General features: G+C 40.8%; 1 protein-coding gene across 4 annotated transcripts in view; it reads left to right on the top strand.

Moving 5' to 3' along the window:
• RNF141 (ring finger protein 141) overlaps window positions 1–16,145 on the top strand; it is a 28,491-nt gene that overhangs the window by 3,460 nt on the left and 8,886 nt on the right. For all 4 annotated transcript variants that reach the window (XM_037133874.2, XM_037133875.2, XM_037133876.2 and 1 more), the window contains exons 2-5: window positions 5,222–5,413; window positions 8,422–8,530; window positions 10,520–10,701; window positions 15,933–16,040. In XM_037133874.2, coding sequence (XP_036989769.1) covers window positions 5,271–5,413; window positions 8,422–8,530; window positions 10,520–10,701; window positions 15,933–16,040 — 542 coding nt within the window. In that variant the 5' untranslated portion in view covers window positions 5,222–5,270. The remainder of the gene's footprint in view (window positions 1–5,221; window positions 5,414–8,421; window positions 8,531–10,519; window positions 10,702–15,932; window positions 16,041–16,145) is intronic.

Below are 16,145 nucleotides of genomic sequence, written 5' to 3'. Positions count from 1 at the left end.
CTAATTTGCAACCATATTCAACCAATTCTGTGAGCATCCTGATCACCAGTGCTTTGAACTGTGCATCTGACAGGTTGGCTATCTCTTCATTGCTTAGTTGTATTTGTTCTGGAGCTTTGGTTTGGGCCATTCTTGTTCTTTCATTTGGGCCATTTTTTTGTCTTGATGCACCTGTTACGTAGTGAAGGGTGAAGCCTTAGGTGTTCACTGGGATGGGGCAACCCATGTCACTGGGTTGTGACGCTGTATGTGGGTCCAAGAGGGAACAATGGCACTTGCTCCACTCTCTGCCAGATTTAGTTACTTCCCCCACTTTCCACAAGCAAATTGGGCCCTTCTGGTGCTGATTCCCGTGTGGGTGAGTCTGTGTATGTTCTAGGACCCTACAGTTCTGTGTCTCTTCATTGAACTCTCCTGTGAGGCTGGGAGTCTCTCCCAGCACCTCAATCCCCACAGGTGTTTTCAGCTTTGACGCTTTATTCCCCTGTGCTGGGGCCCTGGGCTGTACAGTCCATCCTGCTCCCCATTGTTCCTCCTGTTTATCTGCATGCCAATGTGGGACCCTCAGTCCTCAATCCAGTGCCTCGCTGGCCTCCAGCTGCTGCCTTGCTGGCCAGCTGCAGCCTTGCATGACCCACTCCACTATCTGACGCCTCACTAGGTCCGCCAGCCACCACCTTGCCACAAGTCCTCTCTGCCCAGCTGCCTGTCTCCACCCCTCCTACCAGTCTGGATGAATGTGTCTTCTTTAACTCCTTGGTTATTGGACTTCCATACAGTTCAATTTTTCTGTCAGTTATGGTTGGTTTTTGTTTCTAAGTTTTTATTGTCCTTTTGGTTGTGCGAGGAGGTACAGTGTTTCTACCTACACCTCCATCTTGGCCGAAAGTCTCCATTTATTTTTTTTAACTTCGGTTTCTCCCCAAGTCAGTCTTGGTAGATGTCTAAACAGATGAACTAGAGTCAAAAGAATACTGAGTGAATAATTTTAAAAAGCTGTCAACAGTATTGTATCCATTCATAAACATTTATTGTATGCTTATATATCTGCCAAAAGAGAGAACATGGCAGTTATGCTCAAGAAGCTCACAGAGGGGCGTGGTCAAGTGACCCAGCTGATATGTGCTGTGATAGAAGAATGTGCAGAGCCACCAAAGGGGGACACTGGAAAACCCATGTCTGGTGACTAGAGGATGGCCTCAACAGATGGTTTTTGTGAACGTGCACCCTTGAGTGTGGTTTCATATTGCTTATAGATCACAGAGTCATGTTTTATATTAGCGATAGACATTAGTATTTTCATTATTTTATAGTATTCAAAGTGAACCATAAATTCCAGGCTCTCTCCACTGAACCAGGTTGAGAACCACTATTCCAGGCTCTTCTCTAGATAATGTTTCCTTTTAACCAGGAGTTTGCAATAATCAGATTTGCCAGATAACAGGTGCAATTACAGAATAACAAATTAATATGTTGCCTCAAGTTATAAACCTGTCACTCAAAGTTAGGGCGCCAAATCAAAGCAATGCAGAAACAGAAAGGACCAGTTTCTAATTCAACACTTAGCTAAAGCTTCTCTGAAGTAAATGTTGGGCACACTGATTAAATTATCATTGCATGTTTTTACACCTTTCAGGCTGTATTTCAAAACTTTTATTTTTTTGTTAAGTAATGTAAGTGTAATTTAAAGTTTTCAGTCTGGTTGATTAAATCTTTTATTGCATTTACATTAGATTGATACAGAAAACGCTAGAGGGAATTTAAGTCTCACTTTGGGAGTAAAATATTAGGTTACAGATCACCTGCTCCACTTCTCACCCAAGCAGGTCTTCTCTAAAACTCTCATTAGGTGGGAATTTACTAATCTGTATTTAAACACATTTGCCCTGGCTGGTGTGGCTCTGTGGATTGAGCACTGGACTGCAAAGCAAAGGGTTCCTTTGCCAGTTCAATTCCCCGTCAGGGCATGTGCCTGGGTTTCAGACCAGGTCCCCAGTGGGGGGCGCGCAAGAGGCAACCACACACTGATGTTTCACTTTCTGTCTCCCTCCCTTTCCCTCTCTCTAAAATTAAATAAATAACATCTTTAAAAAAAAAGAAAATAAACGCCTCCACACTTTTAATGAAAGAAAGATCACATACATTAATTAAACTTCTGGATAATTATGGATGATAGGAAATTTCTTACATTGACCTGAAACCTGCCTAACTCACTCTTAACTTGGCTATTATGTCCTCTGTAACTATGTAAATAAGTCTGACTTCCTCTTCCACATGAAACCTCTTCAGATATTTGATCAAACCTATCATGTTGCTCCATGTCGTTACTGAACTGTGATTAGCTGGAGTAAATTTCTTTGTTTCCTTTTCTAGATCTATAACATCTTGTGCACTTTACCAAGTATGTTCAAATGATTAGGTGCCTTTTAAAACTGTGACTGCTAAGAGCTGACCGCAGACTTCACTGTGGTTCAGGCAACACAGCACAATGGGCCTAGCTAGGCTCTTGCTCTCGACATCTGCTGCTAATGAGAGTTTAGGATTATTTAACATCTTCCTTGCCCCTGTTTATTGTTGCCTTATTTTGAATGGCACCCTCCAGCATTTATATTTTAGCTGCTTTTAGCACATCTTCCTTATGTGTTTCTGTGCAGTTGGCTTTTCAAGACATGTTCAGGATTAACTTTGAGTCATATTTTATTGTAATTTATTTCATTTCAGAAAATCAGCATCTATTTCGGTCTTGATTTTGGTATTCAGTGTACATTCTTTATTCCAATTTTAGTCATCCACAGATTGGGCAAGCATGCAGTCTTGTCTTTGGGCCATCAGTGAAAAATGGTAAACAGCCCCTCTCTTGGCGCCAGTCTCCTTTTCCTCCTGCCTCTCTGCTTTGGTAACTGGCCTTTTCTGTTGCCTCGAAGCCACCGTGCTCCTCCTTCCTGTGCTGGGCACCTGCCGTGACCTCTGCCTGCAATGCCTTCCCCTCACCACCCTCTAACCCTCTTCTCTGACTCACTCTGATCTCAAATCAGATATTGTCGGCCCAAGGACTTCATCCCTGGCACAAGACTAGGTCAGGTCCCCTGTTTATAGGCTTTTATAGCACCTTGTCCTTGTTTGGCTTAGCTCTTTCATTTTGTAGTTGCATGTCTATTGGCATAATTGTCTGTCTCTTGCCCACCAAGTCAGATGCCCCATGGTGGCAAGAGGCATGTTTCCTTCACTCACTCTTGTATCCCCAGAACCCAGCACAGCGCCAAGCACGCGGTGCGTGTTGAATTTAAGTTTTAAAAAGGCCGTTTAACACAGTGGCTCCCAAACACTGGTCTACAGGCATTGGCGCCTGATGATGTTCTCACAAGTTTGGGTTAGAACAAGAAAAATAGGGGCACTAGTGTATGTGTATATATGTAGTACATATCAGTGTGAGCTTCCTGCCTTCCTGGGAAGGACTTTTATTCTAATACATCCTTCCACTTTTCAGGTTATAAACTGTTCCCTTTAAACTTTTTGTTAAGTTTTGGGGATTTTTTTATTTTTGAAAACTCTATGTAGAATAAAAATAAATGTGCATCCAGGGTGCTCTGAAATTTTACTAGTCTTTAAAATTCAGAAATCACTGACACTGAGTATCCATTGAATACCCTAACATCTTTGTCTCTCTTTAAATACAGTTGCTGTCAATCCATGTGGCTATTTCTGAAAATACAATTTTTGCATTCAGAAATTTTTTTTTCAGCGGCTTGGATCTTTCTCAACAACTTCCTGTTATTTATCTCTATATATAATATTTATTGTTGCCAAGTAGGCTCAGATTCAAAACAGTAACTGTTGAGTTTCTCTTTTTTTATTACAATTGTGCTTTTCCTGTGTTCAATGTAACTAAAGGAGTAAGTCTCAAATACAGTACCTAAGTTTTAATACCCAAAGCAAAATTTGCATATTTATGGTTACTGAGAATTCTTTTTGCAGATGTTTTTGTATTTTAAAGTTACATATTTTATGTTTACACTTAAAACTTAATTTTTTATTAAATAATAAAGCAGGTTTTCTGGCAAAATTTTTTCTATGAAATTGTTACACTCGGGTTGGCCAAAAAGCCCATATTTTTTTTCCATAAAATAAAAGACACTTTTTATTTTCACCAACAATTTTATTGATTTGGATATTTTTAGTATTGCAGCTATCTTCCCTCATGATAACATTGATTGTTCTCAATTAACATCTCAATTTGATTACTAACAACTTCAACTGGTCTACCCAACTGTGGTTATTAAATAAGTGTTTTGAGGTTAAATTTTTAAGTCATTTCAATAACTTACTGATATCTATTGATAGGTTATTCAAGTATGATCCAGCCTTTTAACTAAAATATCACCTTTATATTTAGAAAACAAGTTACATAAATTCTAAGTTAAAAACATCTAGAGAAGTTTAAAAGCAAAAGCTGTCTTTTTTTTAAGCAGAAAGTGTGAGGTGGTTAAATGATCTAACGTTTTCATTTTCTTAAGCTTTTTAAACCAAACAATGTTTAATTTACATATATTTTACAATTAAAAAGTTGCACATTTATAAAGTAATTGAACAACAAATGCTTTTAGCTGATATGTTTTGATTATAGTATATCATAGTGGTTAAGAATATGATCCCTAGAGTCTGCAAAACATGAGTTCAAAGTTCACTTCAACCACTTACCAACTGTTTAACTTCAGATAAGTCACTTAGCTCTAGTTCCTTGTCTGTAAAATGGAAATTTAATAATGCCCATCTCTTAGGGCCGTTGTAAGAAATAAATGAGATAATATGTGAAAGGCCCTTTGTTTTGAGTCTGACATGATGTAAGCTGTCAGGACGAGTTCCGAGAAAAATTTTATAAGGTAACCCTACTTCCTGTTAAGTGCAGCTGCTTAAATTGCCTCGGTGTGTGTGTCTGTATAATGGTTTCTACTTGGCAGAATTATAGGAGTTAGAGGTTCATCACCCTCCCAGTCATGTGAGTCCTGTTTTCTCATTTAGCTATGTGATTTTAAACAATAGAAATATATATATCTTTACTTCTAAAATATATTTTTAATAAATTCCACCTTAGGCCATGTAAGTTTACTGAACTCTCTCACTTAAAGGTATTCCTAGGTTTTCTTTTTTATTTTCTTGAAGGGGTGGATATGTTGCTGTTTTTATATTATATATAAAAGTAATATATATATATATTTGACAGAAACTATGAAGCGACACTCTTTCTGGATTTGAAAAGACATCATTTCATCATGGGACAGCAAATTTCGGATCAGACGCAGTTGGTTCTTAACAAGTTACCAGAAAAAGTAGCGAAACACGTCACATTGGTTCGAGAAAGTGGCTCCTTAACTTACGAAGAATTTCTCGGGAGAGTAGCTGAACTTAACGATGTGTAAGGCTTGCTGTTTTCATTGTGTTTTCCCCCTGAATGTGTGCCCCACATGTCACAACAGATGTCACCAGAAGAATTGATTGGTAAGATTGAACATTTCGGCAGCAGTGAGCAAATATTTATTGAGTACCTACTATAAGACTTTTTATGTGGTTATTTTAAAATATGTAATAGGAACAGAAGAGATTGAAGGACCATAAAATTAAATTTTAAACCCAGGCAGGTAAATTGGTCCTAGCTTGAAAGCACCGAAGGGTTCTGTAAGGAGGGCACGCCCATTAGCACCCTTGGAGAAAGGCTCCCAGGGCGGCCCAGCGCACACATCAGTTAGTGAGTAAATAAGTCTTCTGTGGTTGTTCACTGAGCCCTTCTTTTGAGTCCAGAGAAATACACATATAGTAATAACTTATTTATCATTGAAGAAGAAGACATTTTAGTTATTAATACTTTCTAATCAGCTAATATCTTTAAATCTCTACTTACCTCTTGAATAGATTGATGTTTAAAATGGAACATAAATTTCTCTCTTCTTAAGGAGCACATTTATTAGAACTCAGTCTTTTGGGTTTGTGAGTTTATTCTTTATTATGTCAATTTTTATATTGATCTGTTACAGGAGCTATTAAAATACACTGGGCTCTTCGTCCCTGAATGGCCTCAGATTGTTATGCTTTTAAAATATTACTTTTTCTATGTGTTTTCTCCCCTAGTGACAGGTGAGCAGATGTCCCTTCTCTCTATTATCTTTCTCTAGCAGCACCCACCTCCCTACATCCGTGTGTGTGTGTGTGTGTGTGTGTGTGTGTGTGTGTGTGTGAAATCATCTGTCTCCCTTGGGGTGTATGGTACCAGTAATTAGGGCATTGCCTTTTAAATCAGATCTTAAAGGAGTTTCTCTCTTCAGTCTATTCAATTTAGCTAACATTCACCGAGCACATGCTGTGTGCAAGGCCTTGCTGAGGGTTGCACATTTTAACTGAGGCCTAAAATGATTGCTCAGGTATTAATGGCAGATCCAGCTCTCCCTAAGGCTGAAGTGTTTTTTTTCTCTCCTACCTTAACTATCCCACTTTAACCTCTCTTTAAACCCCAAGAAAAGCCAATCAAAATCACCAGGCAGTCTGGACCCACTTACTATGAATATAAACTTATATTAAAGTTCCTATTAATAGTTTAGGGTAAGATGCATGAACTTGCTCCATAAGCTTCATGATAGTTATATTGGTTGATAAGAAACATACTTGACCATATGGGACACATTAGATAAATAGAGGGAAATAGAGTTTTTTATAGACATGACTGGAGTTCATTGTTTTTACCCAGTCATGAAGATTAAAGAATGTCTTAAAAGTTAAAGTTATCTTGGCAGATCATTTCTTTTAAGAACACTGAATTTTGTTTTTTAAAAGAAATTCACAGAAGCTGAACATAGCCTCTCACAACACCACCAGCTGGTGCACTGATACAGATGGGTTCCTGGACACTCACCTAGCGGGGGAAGCCTGTACTACAAGGGGCCTGCCCTCTGTTAGAAAATCTTGGGAGGTTATTTTTAGGGTCCCCTCCCATATAAGTAAGTATATAGAAAATGAACAAGGACGCTACGTACTGGGTCTCTGGGGAGTTGGTGGAAAGGAGGGCAGGGAGGAAGACTTCACATTTTACTGTATGTGTATTGTTTAATCTTTTATAATAAAAATGTGGTCACTGGTTTTTAAAACTTTAGCATTTTACTTTTTTTTTTTAAAGATGATCCAAATGGTGGTATTTGAGGCTTTACTTCTGGGACCATATTCTTAAGGAGTAAAATTGGGTTGAGAATTTAATAGTATCATAACAGTGGGATGATTTTATGTCTATTGTTTCAACTCACGAAGAGTAGTCAGTGACATTTGCCATCCCTTTTGAGTCTTAGAACTTACACTAACCTAGTCAACTATACAAAATTTTGCCTTTTTGCCTGAGAATACTGAATGAAATGTGTCCTGTGAAAGCATCCATAAGCTAAGTTTACTGTGTAACAGAGCAAATGGTCAAGAATATCTTCCTCTTGTTTATCCAGCCCAGGGATTTTCCGTGTGGATCTGGTTCTTGCAACCACTTTTCATGGTCAGAGTTGGGCATTTCGTAAGTGCAGTGCTGTCCGAGAAACAAAGTTAAGCCTGTGCAGAAGGCAACTTGATAGCTAGAAAATAACTGGGGACGGGCACAGCTGAATTACATGCGCTGGTGGGTTTTGTTACCTAGTTGCTTAATTTTCAATGGCCTCAATTCATTTGGCTGTAAGTCACTTAGTTCTGAGGGTGATATCCCCACTGTTGCTCAGGGAGAAAAGTGAGCAATGACAGAAGGGAGCAAGAATATTGAAGTGTGTCTTTGAACTGATTTAAATTGGCGTTGATGGCATGATAATTATCCTCTAAAAGTCATATTCCTATGTAAGAACCCTGTGGCTCTCTGGACTAAAATTATTCTGCTAGGGGAAGACAGTAAAGCTATATTTAAAGTGTCTCTAAATCATTTTCTTGATACAGTCCAAATTATAAACTTTTTCCAAAGTGATGTGTTAGTGTTGTTGCTTAAATAAGGACTCAACCAAAAGCAAGATTTTTTCATAACTTATGTACATGTAAGGCAATAGTTAAACTGTGGGTAAGTGAAACCATCTAAAGCTTTTCTCTTATTAAATTCCTAATTCCTTGGATATGTTTTTCATTGATGTCTATTAAAAATTTAAAGACCATTAAGATATTAGATATGGCAAAAATATTTTCAAATGTCATTCTACTATAAAGCTGTTGACTTTAAAGACCTTGGAAATTAAATAGTATGTTTAATCAACTCTATCCCTGTGTTTTAAAGAATCTAATTATTACAATCATTATTATTAGTCTTTGTTTTCTTCAACTTATCTTCTCTGTTTTAAAGTGTTTCTTGAATCTGGTTTTATGGCTCTGTTATTTTATATAAGTTTTCATTAAAATTTTAAAATGTGTTTCTCTCTTCAGAACTGCTAAAGTGGCTTCTGGCCAGCAGAAACATCTTCTCTTTGAGGTACAACCCGGGTCTGACGCCTCTGCCTTTTGGAAAGTGGTGGTACGGGTGATCTGCACCAAGGTGAGGGTGATGGAGACTTCCCGTGCAGAGTTTAAACTATCGTGGTGATTAGACCACATTTAATAGTATAATGTAATAGGGTAAAAGTAAATGTTTATAATCCGGTCATTACATTTATTCATAAAGCTATATAAAATAGTTTTGATACTGTTATTGCCTTCCAGGTTAACTGTTTGAATCTCACTGGTTATATAATTTTACCATATAGCAGAGATTTTTATAATCAAGAAAGGTGGTAGTAAGCTCTCATCCTTATACCTTCTACCTGTCTTTTTGGATTTAGGTGGCTGTAGAATCCTAAGGTAACACCCTACTAGCTCTAAGATGACTCCTTAAACATTAAAGTTATCTTAGGAGATCATTTCTGTTAAGAACACTGGGTTTTATTTATTAAATAATAATCTTAAAATCCATTAGAAGGTTTGGTTTTGTTTTCTTTTAGTAATTTTTAGTTATGGAATGAATTTTTCACCATCAATATGCTGTCTCTTCATTCATCTTTAAATTTTAGATGTTGAGTATATCGTCTGTGCTAAAAGATACAAGGGCAGCTGTCATAGAGTATTGGGAAGCCTTATCCATCCATGGGTTGATTACAGTAGATGGTTTTGAACCTCCCTGAGCCCTTGGTGGAAATGAAGGAACAAATTTGATTAGGCCTTCTCCTATCCCAACTCCTGTTCTAAAACCAACAGTAAAATCATCCGTAGGCATATTGACAGTAAACTGGGCATTCATGAGTGCCCTGAGGTCCATTCCTCATAACCATCCCTGGGTAGGGAGACTTTTTTCTTTCCTGTCATGGTCAGTAGGTGTCCTCTGTATCCTGTCCCCACCTTACCCCGTAACCTTATCTCCTCCCATTCCTCCCTCTCGTTCTGTTCCAGCCGCCCGGCTCCTTGTCTGCCTCCTTGTGCCCCTTGCCAGGTACACTTCAGCCTACAGCCCATGCACTTCCTGTTCATCAGCCTGGAATGGCCTTTCCCTCAAACATCTATGTGCTCATTCTTACACCCTTTTCATTTCCTTAATGTCACGTTGTCTGTGAGGCCTCCCCTGCAACCCTTTAGCATTTCAACTCTGTTCATTTTCTCTGTAACACTTATTTCTGTCCAGTGCGTATTTATTGTATGTCTTTCCTACTTACAGTATAACCTCCATGAGGGCAAGGTCTTTTCCTGTTACAGACGCTACATCACCACTGCCCCAAACAGTGTACATATTACCTAAAACATTATAGGTAGTCAATAAATACTTATTGCATGAATCTTCTGATTATAAAAGTTGCAGTTTGATAAACTTTGCTATTAAATACTGTGTCTATATGAATTATTCCCTAATTTCTTGTGAACTATGCAGTACCAAAGGAAGACTGGCCCAGTTTCTTTAGCTGTGAAAATCTACTTTGTAATCCATAAGTTCCTATTACCTTTAATTCTATTTGTTCCCAACCCCATGTATAGTCTTCTACTACAAAGAATATTACATATTTGCATGTCCATATGGATCTTACCATCCCAAAATTTAATTAGCAATGGTTCTGCTATTTTCACAACATGGAATCTTGTGGCATTGAACTTGATTTCTGATGGTTCAAGTGATGGTTCTATAGTTTCGTTGTAAGTTAGATGTAGTTGTGTGAAGAGGCAAGCCGTGTTTGCCTGTGCCTCCATCTTGACCAGAAGTAAAAATTAATTTCTTAAGTCTGGGGAAATTGCCTGATCTCATCAACTACAAACAAGATGATGCCTAATTAACTCTACAGGGGTGAATATCAAACGACAAATTAGTGTACTGCTTTAAACCCCACAAATGTAGGGGACGTGACATTTATTTGCGCAGATTCTTGCTCTCTTGTTGGGTATTTTCCAGACCTGGAAAACTTGTATTTCCTTAGATGCTTTACTAAGTTTTTGTTCCTCATCTTGGGGGAAAACTGATCAGAGAAATTATTGAGGTTGGTTTTTTTCTTTTGCTTCTTATATTTAGATAAACAAGGGCAGTGGCATTGTGGAAGCATCGCGGATCATGAATTTGTACCAGTTTCTTCAGCTTTATAAAGATATCACAAGTCAGGCAGCAGGAGTATTGGCCCAGAGCTCCACCTCTGAGGACCCTGGTGAAAACTCATCATCTGTGACGTCGTGTCAGGCTAGTCTTTGGATGGGAAGGTATACAATACACAAGTACCGTGTTTCTCGTATTTTCTTATATGCAGGCTACTGAAATCTCATAAATATTTTTGCTGGTGCTCTTTGTCACATCTTAAATCACATTACTTTTTGTCTCATTTGATATAATATCCCAAATCAGCTTTTGGCTTAGTCTGTGCATCAGGACACTGTTAGAGCGCCAAATTAGAGAAAAGCTAGAGTGGCTCCCATCAGGTAATATTTATGTCAACCCCGTTTCCATGAATCCGCTATCCTCTCCACAGGCTTACACTTAATGATGAAAGATTTGTCATTAATATGCCTCTTATAATAGGTATTTAGTTTCTTGGACAATCAAGCCCTGCAGGAAATTAGGTCCAAGAATGTCAAAATCATTCCAGTTTCCTTAAAAGTATGTAATTGGAGCATTCAAGTTGTAAATATTGGCCCCAGCATTTGGCAGCGCACTCGGGAATGAACAAGTAGTTGATGCACATATCACAAATACCAGCAGGAAGTGAAGTCAGCCAGAGGTTTCTGGGATGGTGCTTGTTTACTCAGACCTAATACATTATTGTTCTATCTAACCTTGCTTTTCCTTCTCTGGACTGCTTTTGGCATGTGAAAGCTCCCACCTGTTGCCATCCGAGAACCATGACCATGATTTAAATTGGTAAATGCCTCATTGGAAAGCCTTACATGAGTCCGGACATGTTGACATCCTGTGTTATTGTCATGTAGGGTAGACAGCAGAAACCTGTATTGCTGGTGTCTTTTACCTTAAAGTTAAAGATATGTTTAATAAGAATTCCTCTTTTATTGCTCCAGTTGCATTTTCTGGTCTATTCTCAACCAACTTGTTTCCAACTATGATGTTTTAGTAAAATTGTATTTTCAATTTATCATTTTCTGTTTACCTATAATAGGAGTGCTTGTTTTTCTAGGTTTGGGCTGTACATGTTACTGAAATGCCAAATGAGTGTCAGAACATTATAGGCAGCATTAAGCCTTATCTTTTCTGTATTTTTAAAGGTAATCTTTCAAGGACAAATGTCTGATTTTCTGCTTTTTTTTCTCTCCCTTTTCAAACTGATGATTATTTATACACAGTGTTTTGAAAGCCAAGAATAGTATTCACCAGTAAATTTAAGCTCTGTGGTAGCAAATGAAATGAAAATAATAATTTTCTCTTGTTGCAATCATCTTAACGAAGGAGATAAGATTTTTCTTCCTTTTCCAGTGCCCTCAAGACTAGAACATTCAGTGTTGGATCAGGGTAGGGCTACTTCTTGCCCTTATATGTTCTTTTAGTTTGGGTATTTTTTTTAATACCCTGATAATAGAAAACTAGATTTTTCAAGTTGAAGGGGATCTTAAAAGGTATTTTTTTGGTTCAGCCTTATATTTGGTGCATATTTCTATTAGTGGTTTATATTTATCCAGTACTTACAGGATATTAGGCATTCCAGTGAGCACTTTACATGTATAAACTCATTGAATCACATAGAAATTGGTGTGAGATTCACATTCTGGCCTGTCTGGCAGTACATCCATGCTGCCATTATTAGTCTCTGGTGCATAAGGGTCCCGTACCTCAGCACCTCCTCAGCTTCGATAGTGGTTTGGAAGAGGAGCTTGAGATTCACCAAGCCTCCAGGTAGTGTCGCTGCTGCTGTTTCATGAGTAACACTTTGAATAGTGAGGCCCTACTGATGACATTTAGCCAAGTGGTGGTCCAACTTGTACTTGAAACGTGCAGTTACGTGGGTCTCATGGCCTCAGAGAAGCAAGCCTGTTCTTGTACAGATGGCTCTGATTACTCGGACACCTTCGCTCCGTGCTGTGTTCCTGGGACGGCCAAAATGAGGCTCTCGTGAGGCAGCACAGCATGGACTCTTAGAGCCAGGCTGCCTGCGTTCAAATTCTGGCTGTGCTCCTAACTGTGTGACCTTGAACAAGTTACTAAACTTTCTTTCCTTGGCTTTCTCACCTTTTAAAAGAGGGTGATAACAACAGTATCTGCTTCATAGGACCCTTGAGAGAGTTAAGTGAGTTGTATATGCAAAATGCTTAGAACAGTACCTGGCCCATACTAATATGTCTGTAGGAGTTCTCTATCACGATCAGTAAATTTCTACTGTAGGCCCTGGCTGGCGTAGCTCAGTGAATTGAGCGCGAGCTGTGAACCAAAGAGTCACAGGTTTGATTCCCAGTCAGGGCACATGCCTGGGTTGCGGGCCAGGTCCCCAATGGGGGACACATGAGAGGCAACCACACATTGATATTTCTCTCTCTCTCTTTCTCCCTCCCTTACCCTCTCTAAAAATAGATAAATAATTAATTAAAAATAAAAAATTTCTACCGTAGTCTGCTTATTTCAGTGGCAGTGCCTTTTGGAATTCCACCAAAACAATCTGTTCTCTTTTCCAGCCCTTCATATATTTGAAAAGAGTAATCAAATTCCCACTGAGCCTCTGTTCTCCAGAACAGGCATCTCCAGCTCTTTCTGCCATTGTCTATAGGAGTCTCTTCTGGGTCCTGCAGGCTTTCCTGGATGGTCCGTCCATATGTCTTTCAGTTTAGGGAGCACAGAACTGAAGGCCCACGGGTGGCCCAACAAGGACAAGTAGAGCGACTCTTCCTCCTCCTTCTGGTCACTGCACTGCTGGGAAGGTAGCGAAACACCACGTGACAGGCTCCACTGGCTGCTTCCGCGTCTCCTGTCCTTTCCTCTACCTCTGTCCAGAGTGCTGCTCTTCATAGCTCTCTGCTCTCACTTTTAAACTCTGTCCTTCAGAGAACTCTGTCACTCTTTAGAGATTCACTTAATTCTCCACTACCGACACCCAAGTCCATAGCCTTAGATGGAAACGGTAAACACCTCAAAAGCAGAGACCCCAGTTCATCTGGGGCGGGCACAGTATGTAGCACCTAAAAGGCACTTAAACATTGAAATGAATATTATGTAGAAAAAAATCAAATACATTAGAGCCACATCCCTCTAGGTTTTCTTTCAGTTTCCCCATTTCGGTTCAGTGGCTACCCAATTTCATGCTACTAGTGAAGTTTAACATTTAGTCTCTTACCACGTCCTGGTGATCGTCTTTGGTAACGGCCCTTACCAGGCCCCAAATGCCTCCGAGTGGACCCCTGAGACAAGGGTGTCGTGGGCTTGCCTCCCTCCAGATTGTCCCGCGTGCTGCACCTCCAGTCAGTCCTCCTCAAGGCTTATTTCCGTGGGGCTTTACTTTCCTCTTCATCAAGCTCTGTAGTTTGCCTAGCAGAACAAGCTTAAACTTTTCAATTTGATAGTCAAGGATCAGATGATCTCCGCCATAATTAAGCAACCTTTTCTCTCCGTTTTCTTCCTGGAGCGTCACACCAGGCTCCTTGTTGCACGCACACATACACACAGTGTTTTTCCTGCCTCCGCAGTTTTTGTTTATTCATCTGGCATGTTCTTTGTCCAAATGCTGTCGTTTTTCTACCTCATCTTTCCAACACGTTTGAAACATACTCATTTCTTCCTTTACTTCACACTTACTACCTGTAATGCACATTTGCTTATACTCTGATTTATGTTCAAATTGATGTATTTTAAAGTGATATCTCAATGTCTTACATACAGTACTATAAACACAGCAGGGAGTTAAAACATGTTAGAGATAGCTTCTACCCTTAAGCTTATAGTCTAGTTGTAATACATTAAAACATTCAGTTTTTGTGTAATTAAAAAAGTAAGACATGCTTGATAAGGAAAACCTAAAAATAACAGAACAGCACAAAGGATAAAAGCAAGTTAAAATCACTTCAAGAAATATATATTGAGAACCGAAGACAGACTCCCTTTATTCAGAGAGCTTACAGTTTACATTATGTGGACCCACCAACAAACAGCCAACTGAAATACAGTATTTTAGTTCTTTAACTGAGGCAAATGTTGGTTTTGAGAACAGGAAAATAACCTTTGAGCTGAGCTGCTGAGGTTGGAGTTTCCTAAACTCACAGAGTTATCCCAAGAAAGGAGAGCAGCACATGCAGGGCCACGGGGCTCACTCGGCACGGGGCTCACTCGGGGGCACAGGGCTCACTGGGGGCACGGGGCTGGCTCGGCACGGGGCACGGGGGCTCGGCACGGGGCACGGGGCTCACTCGGCACGGGGCTCGGGGCACGGGGCACGGGGCTCACTGGGGGCACGGGGCTGGCTCGGCACGGGGCCCGGGGCTCACTCGGGGCACGGGGCTCACTGGGGGCACGGGGCTGGCTCGGCACGGGGCACGGGGGCTCGGCACGGGGCACGGGGCTCACTCGGCACGGGGCTCGGGGCACGGGGCATGGGGCTCACTGGGGGCACGGGGCTGGCGGGGCACGGGGCTCACTCGGCACGGGGCTCACTCGGGGCACGGGGCTCACTGGGGGCACGGGGCTGGCTCGGCACGGGGCACGGGGCTCACTCGGCACGGGGCTCACTCGGGGCACGGGGCTCACTGGGGGCACGGGGCTGGCTCGGCACGGGGCACGGGGCTCACTCGGAGGGTGGGGGGGAGGGGGCTCGGCACGGGGCATGGGGCTCGGGGCACGGGGCTCACTGGGGGCACAGGGCTGGCTCGGCACGGGGCACGGGGCTCACTCGGCACGGGGCTCACTCGGGGGCACGGGGCTCACTCGGCATGGGGCACGGGGCTCACTCGGGGCACTCGCAGCTGCGGCGGGAGTGGAGGAGTCAACAGCGCTTTTCAAGAGCTGTTTGAGGACAGAGACTTTGCTTTCTTTCTCCTTTGTATTTCCTATAGCACCCAGTAGTTGAGACGAAGCAGTTCTTTCATGTGTATGCTCATTATCGGCATCAGCACAGGAAGGCCCTGGTGGCAAGGCCCATATACTAGAGAGCCTTGTGTCCTGCAGGGTGAATAAATTGCGTATTGGCTGAACTCATTTATATAAGTTTAATATGATTTAAATGGGCTAAGTTGTTTATAGAAAGACCTGCATATTTCCAGTTTTTGTCCGTATTTTCTTTTAGCCATTGCAGAATGTATCTTTCATCCAGTCTTTCTGTATGAAATTGGCCCCTTACTGCTTCTTCCCTAATATAATTGCCTTCCCTGAAAGGTATGTTGATTTAGTCTGATATTGCATGTCATTTGCTTTATCCAAGGGCACATAGATGTTTGATAGTGCTTCAGTGGAAATAAAGTTTAAACTATAATGACAGCAAAGTGTTGTTCCAGCTGTTTTCTCATTGCAGGGTGAAGCAGCTGACTGACGAGGAGGAGTGCTGTATCTGTATGGATGGTCGAGCCGACCACATCTTGCCTTGTGCTCACAGCTTTTGTCAGAAGTGCATTGATAAATGGTACGTTGCCAGCTATCTTCATGGGATAGGCAAAGGTCAAATGGGAGCGTATAAATGAATAAACTCCAAAAAATATGAAAATATTGTAGTTAAGTATGAGATTTT

This window comes from Artibeus jamaicensis, unplaced genomic scaffold, assembly GCF_021234435.1.
Source record: "Artibeus jamaicensis isolate MK-2021 breed Jamaican fruit bat unplaced genomic scaffold, CSHL_Jam_final contig_797, whole genome shotgun sequence".
Classification (NCBI taxonomy): Eukaryota; Metazoa; Chordata; class Mammalia; order Chiroptera; family Phyllostomidae; genus Artibeus; species Artibeus jamaicensis.
This window is presented reverse-complemented; position numbering and strand designations above follow the sequence as displayed.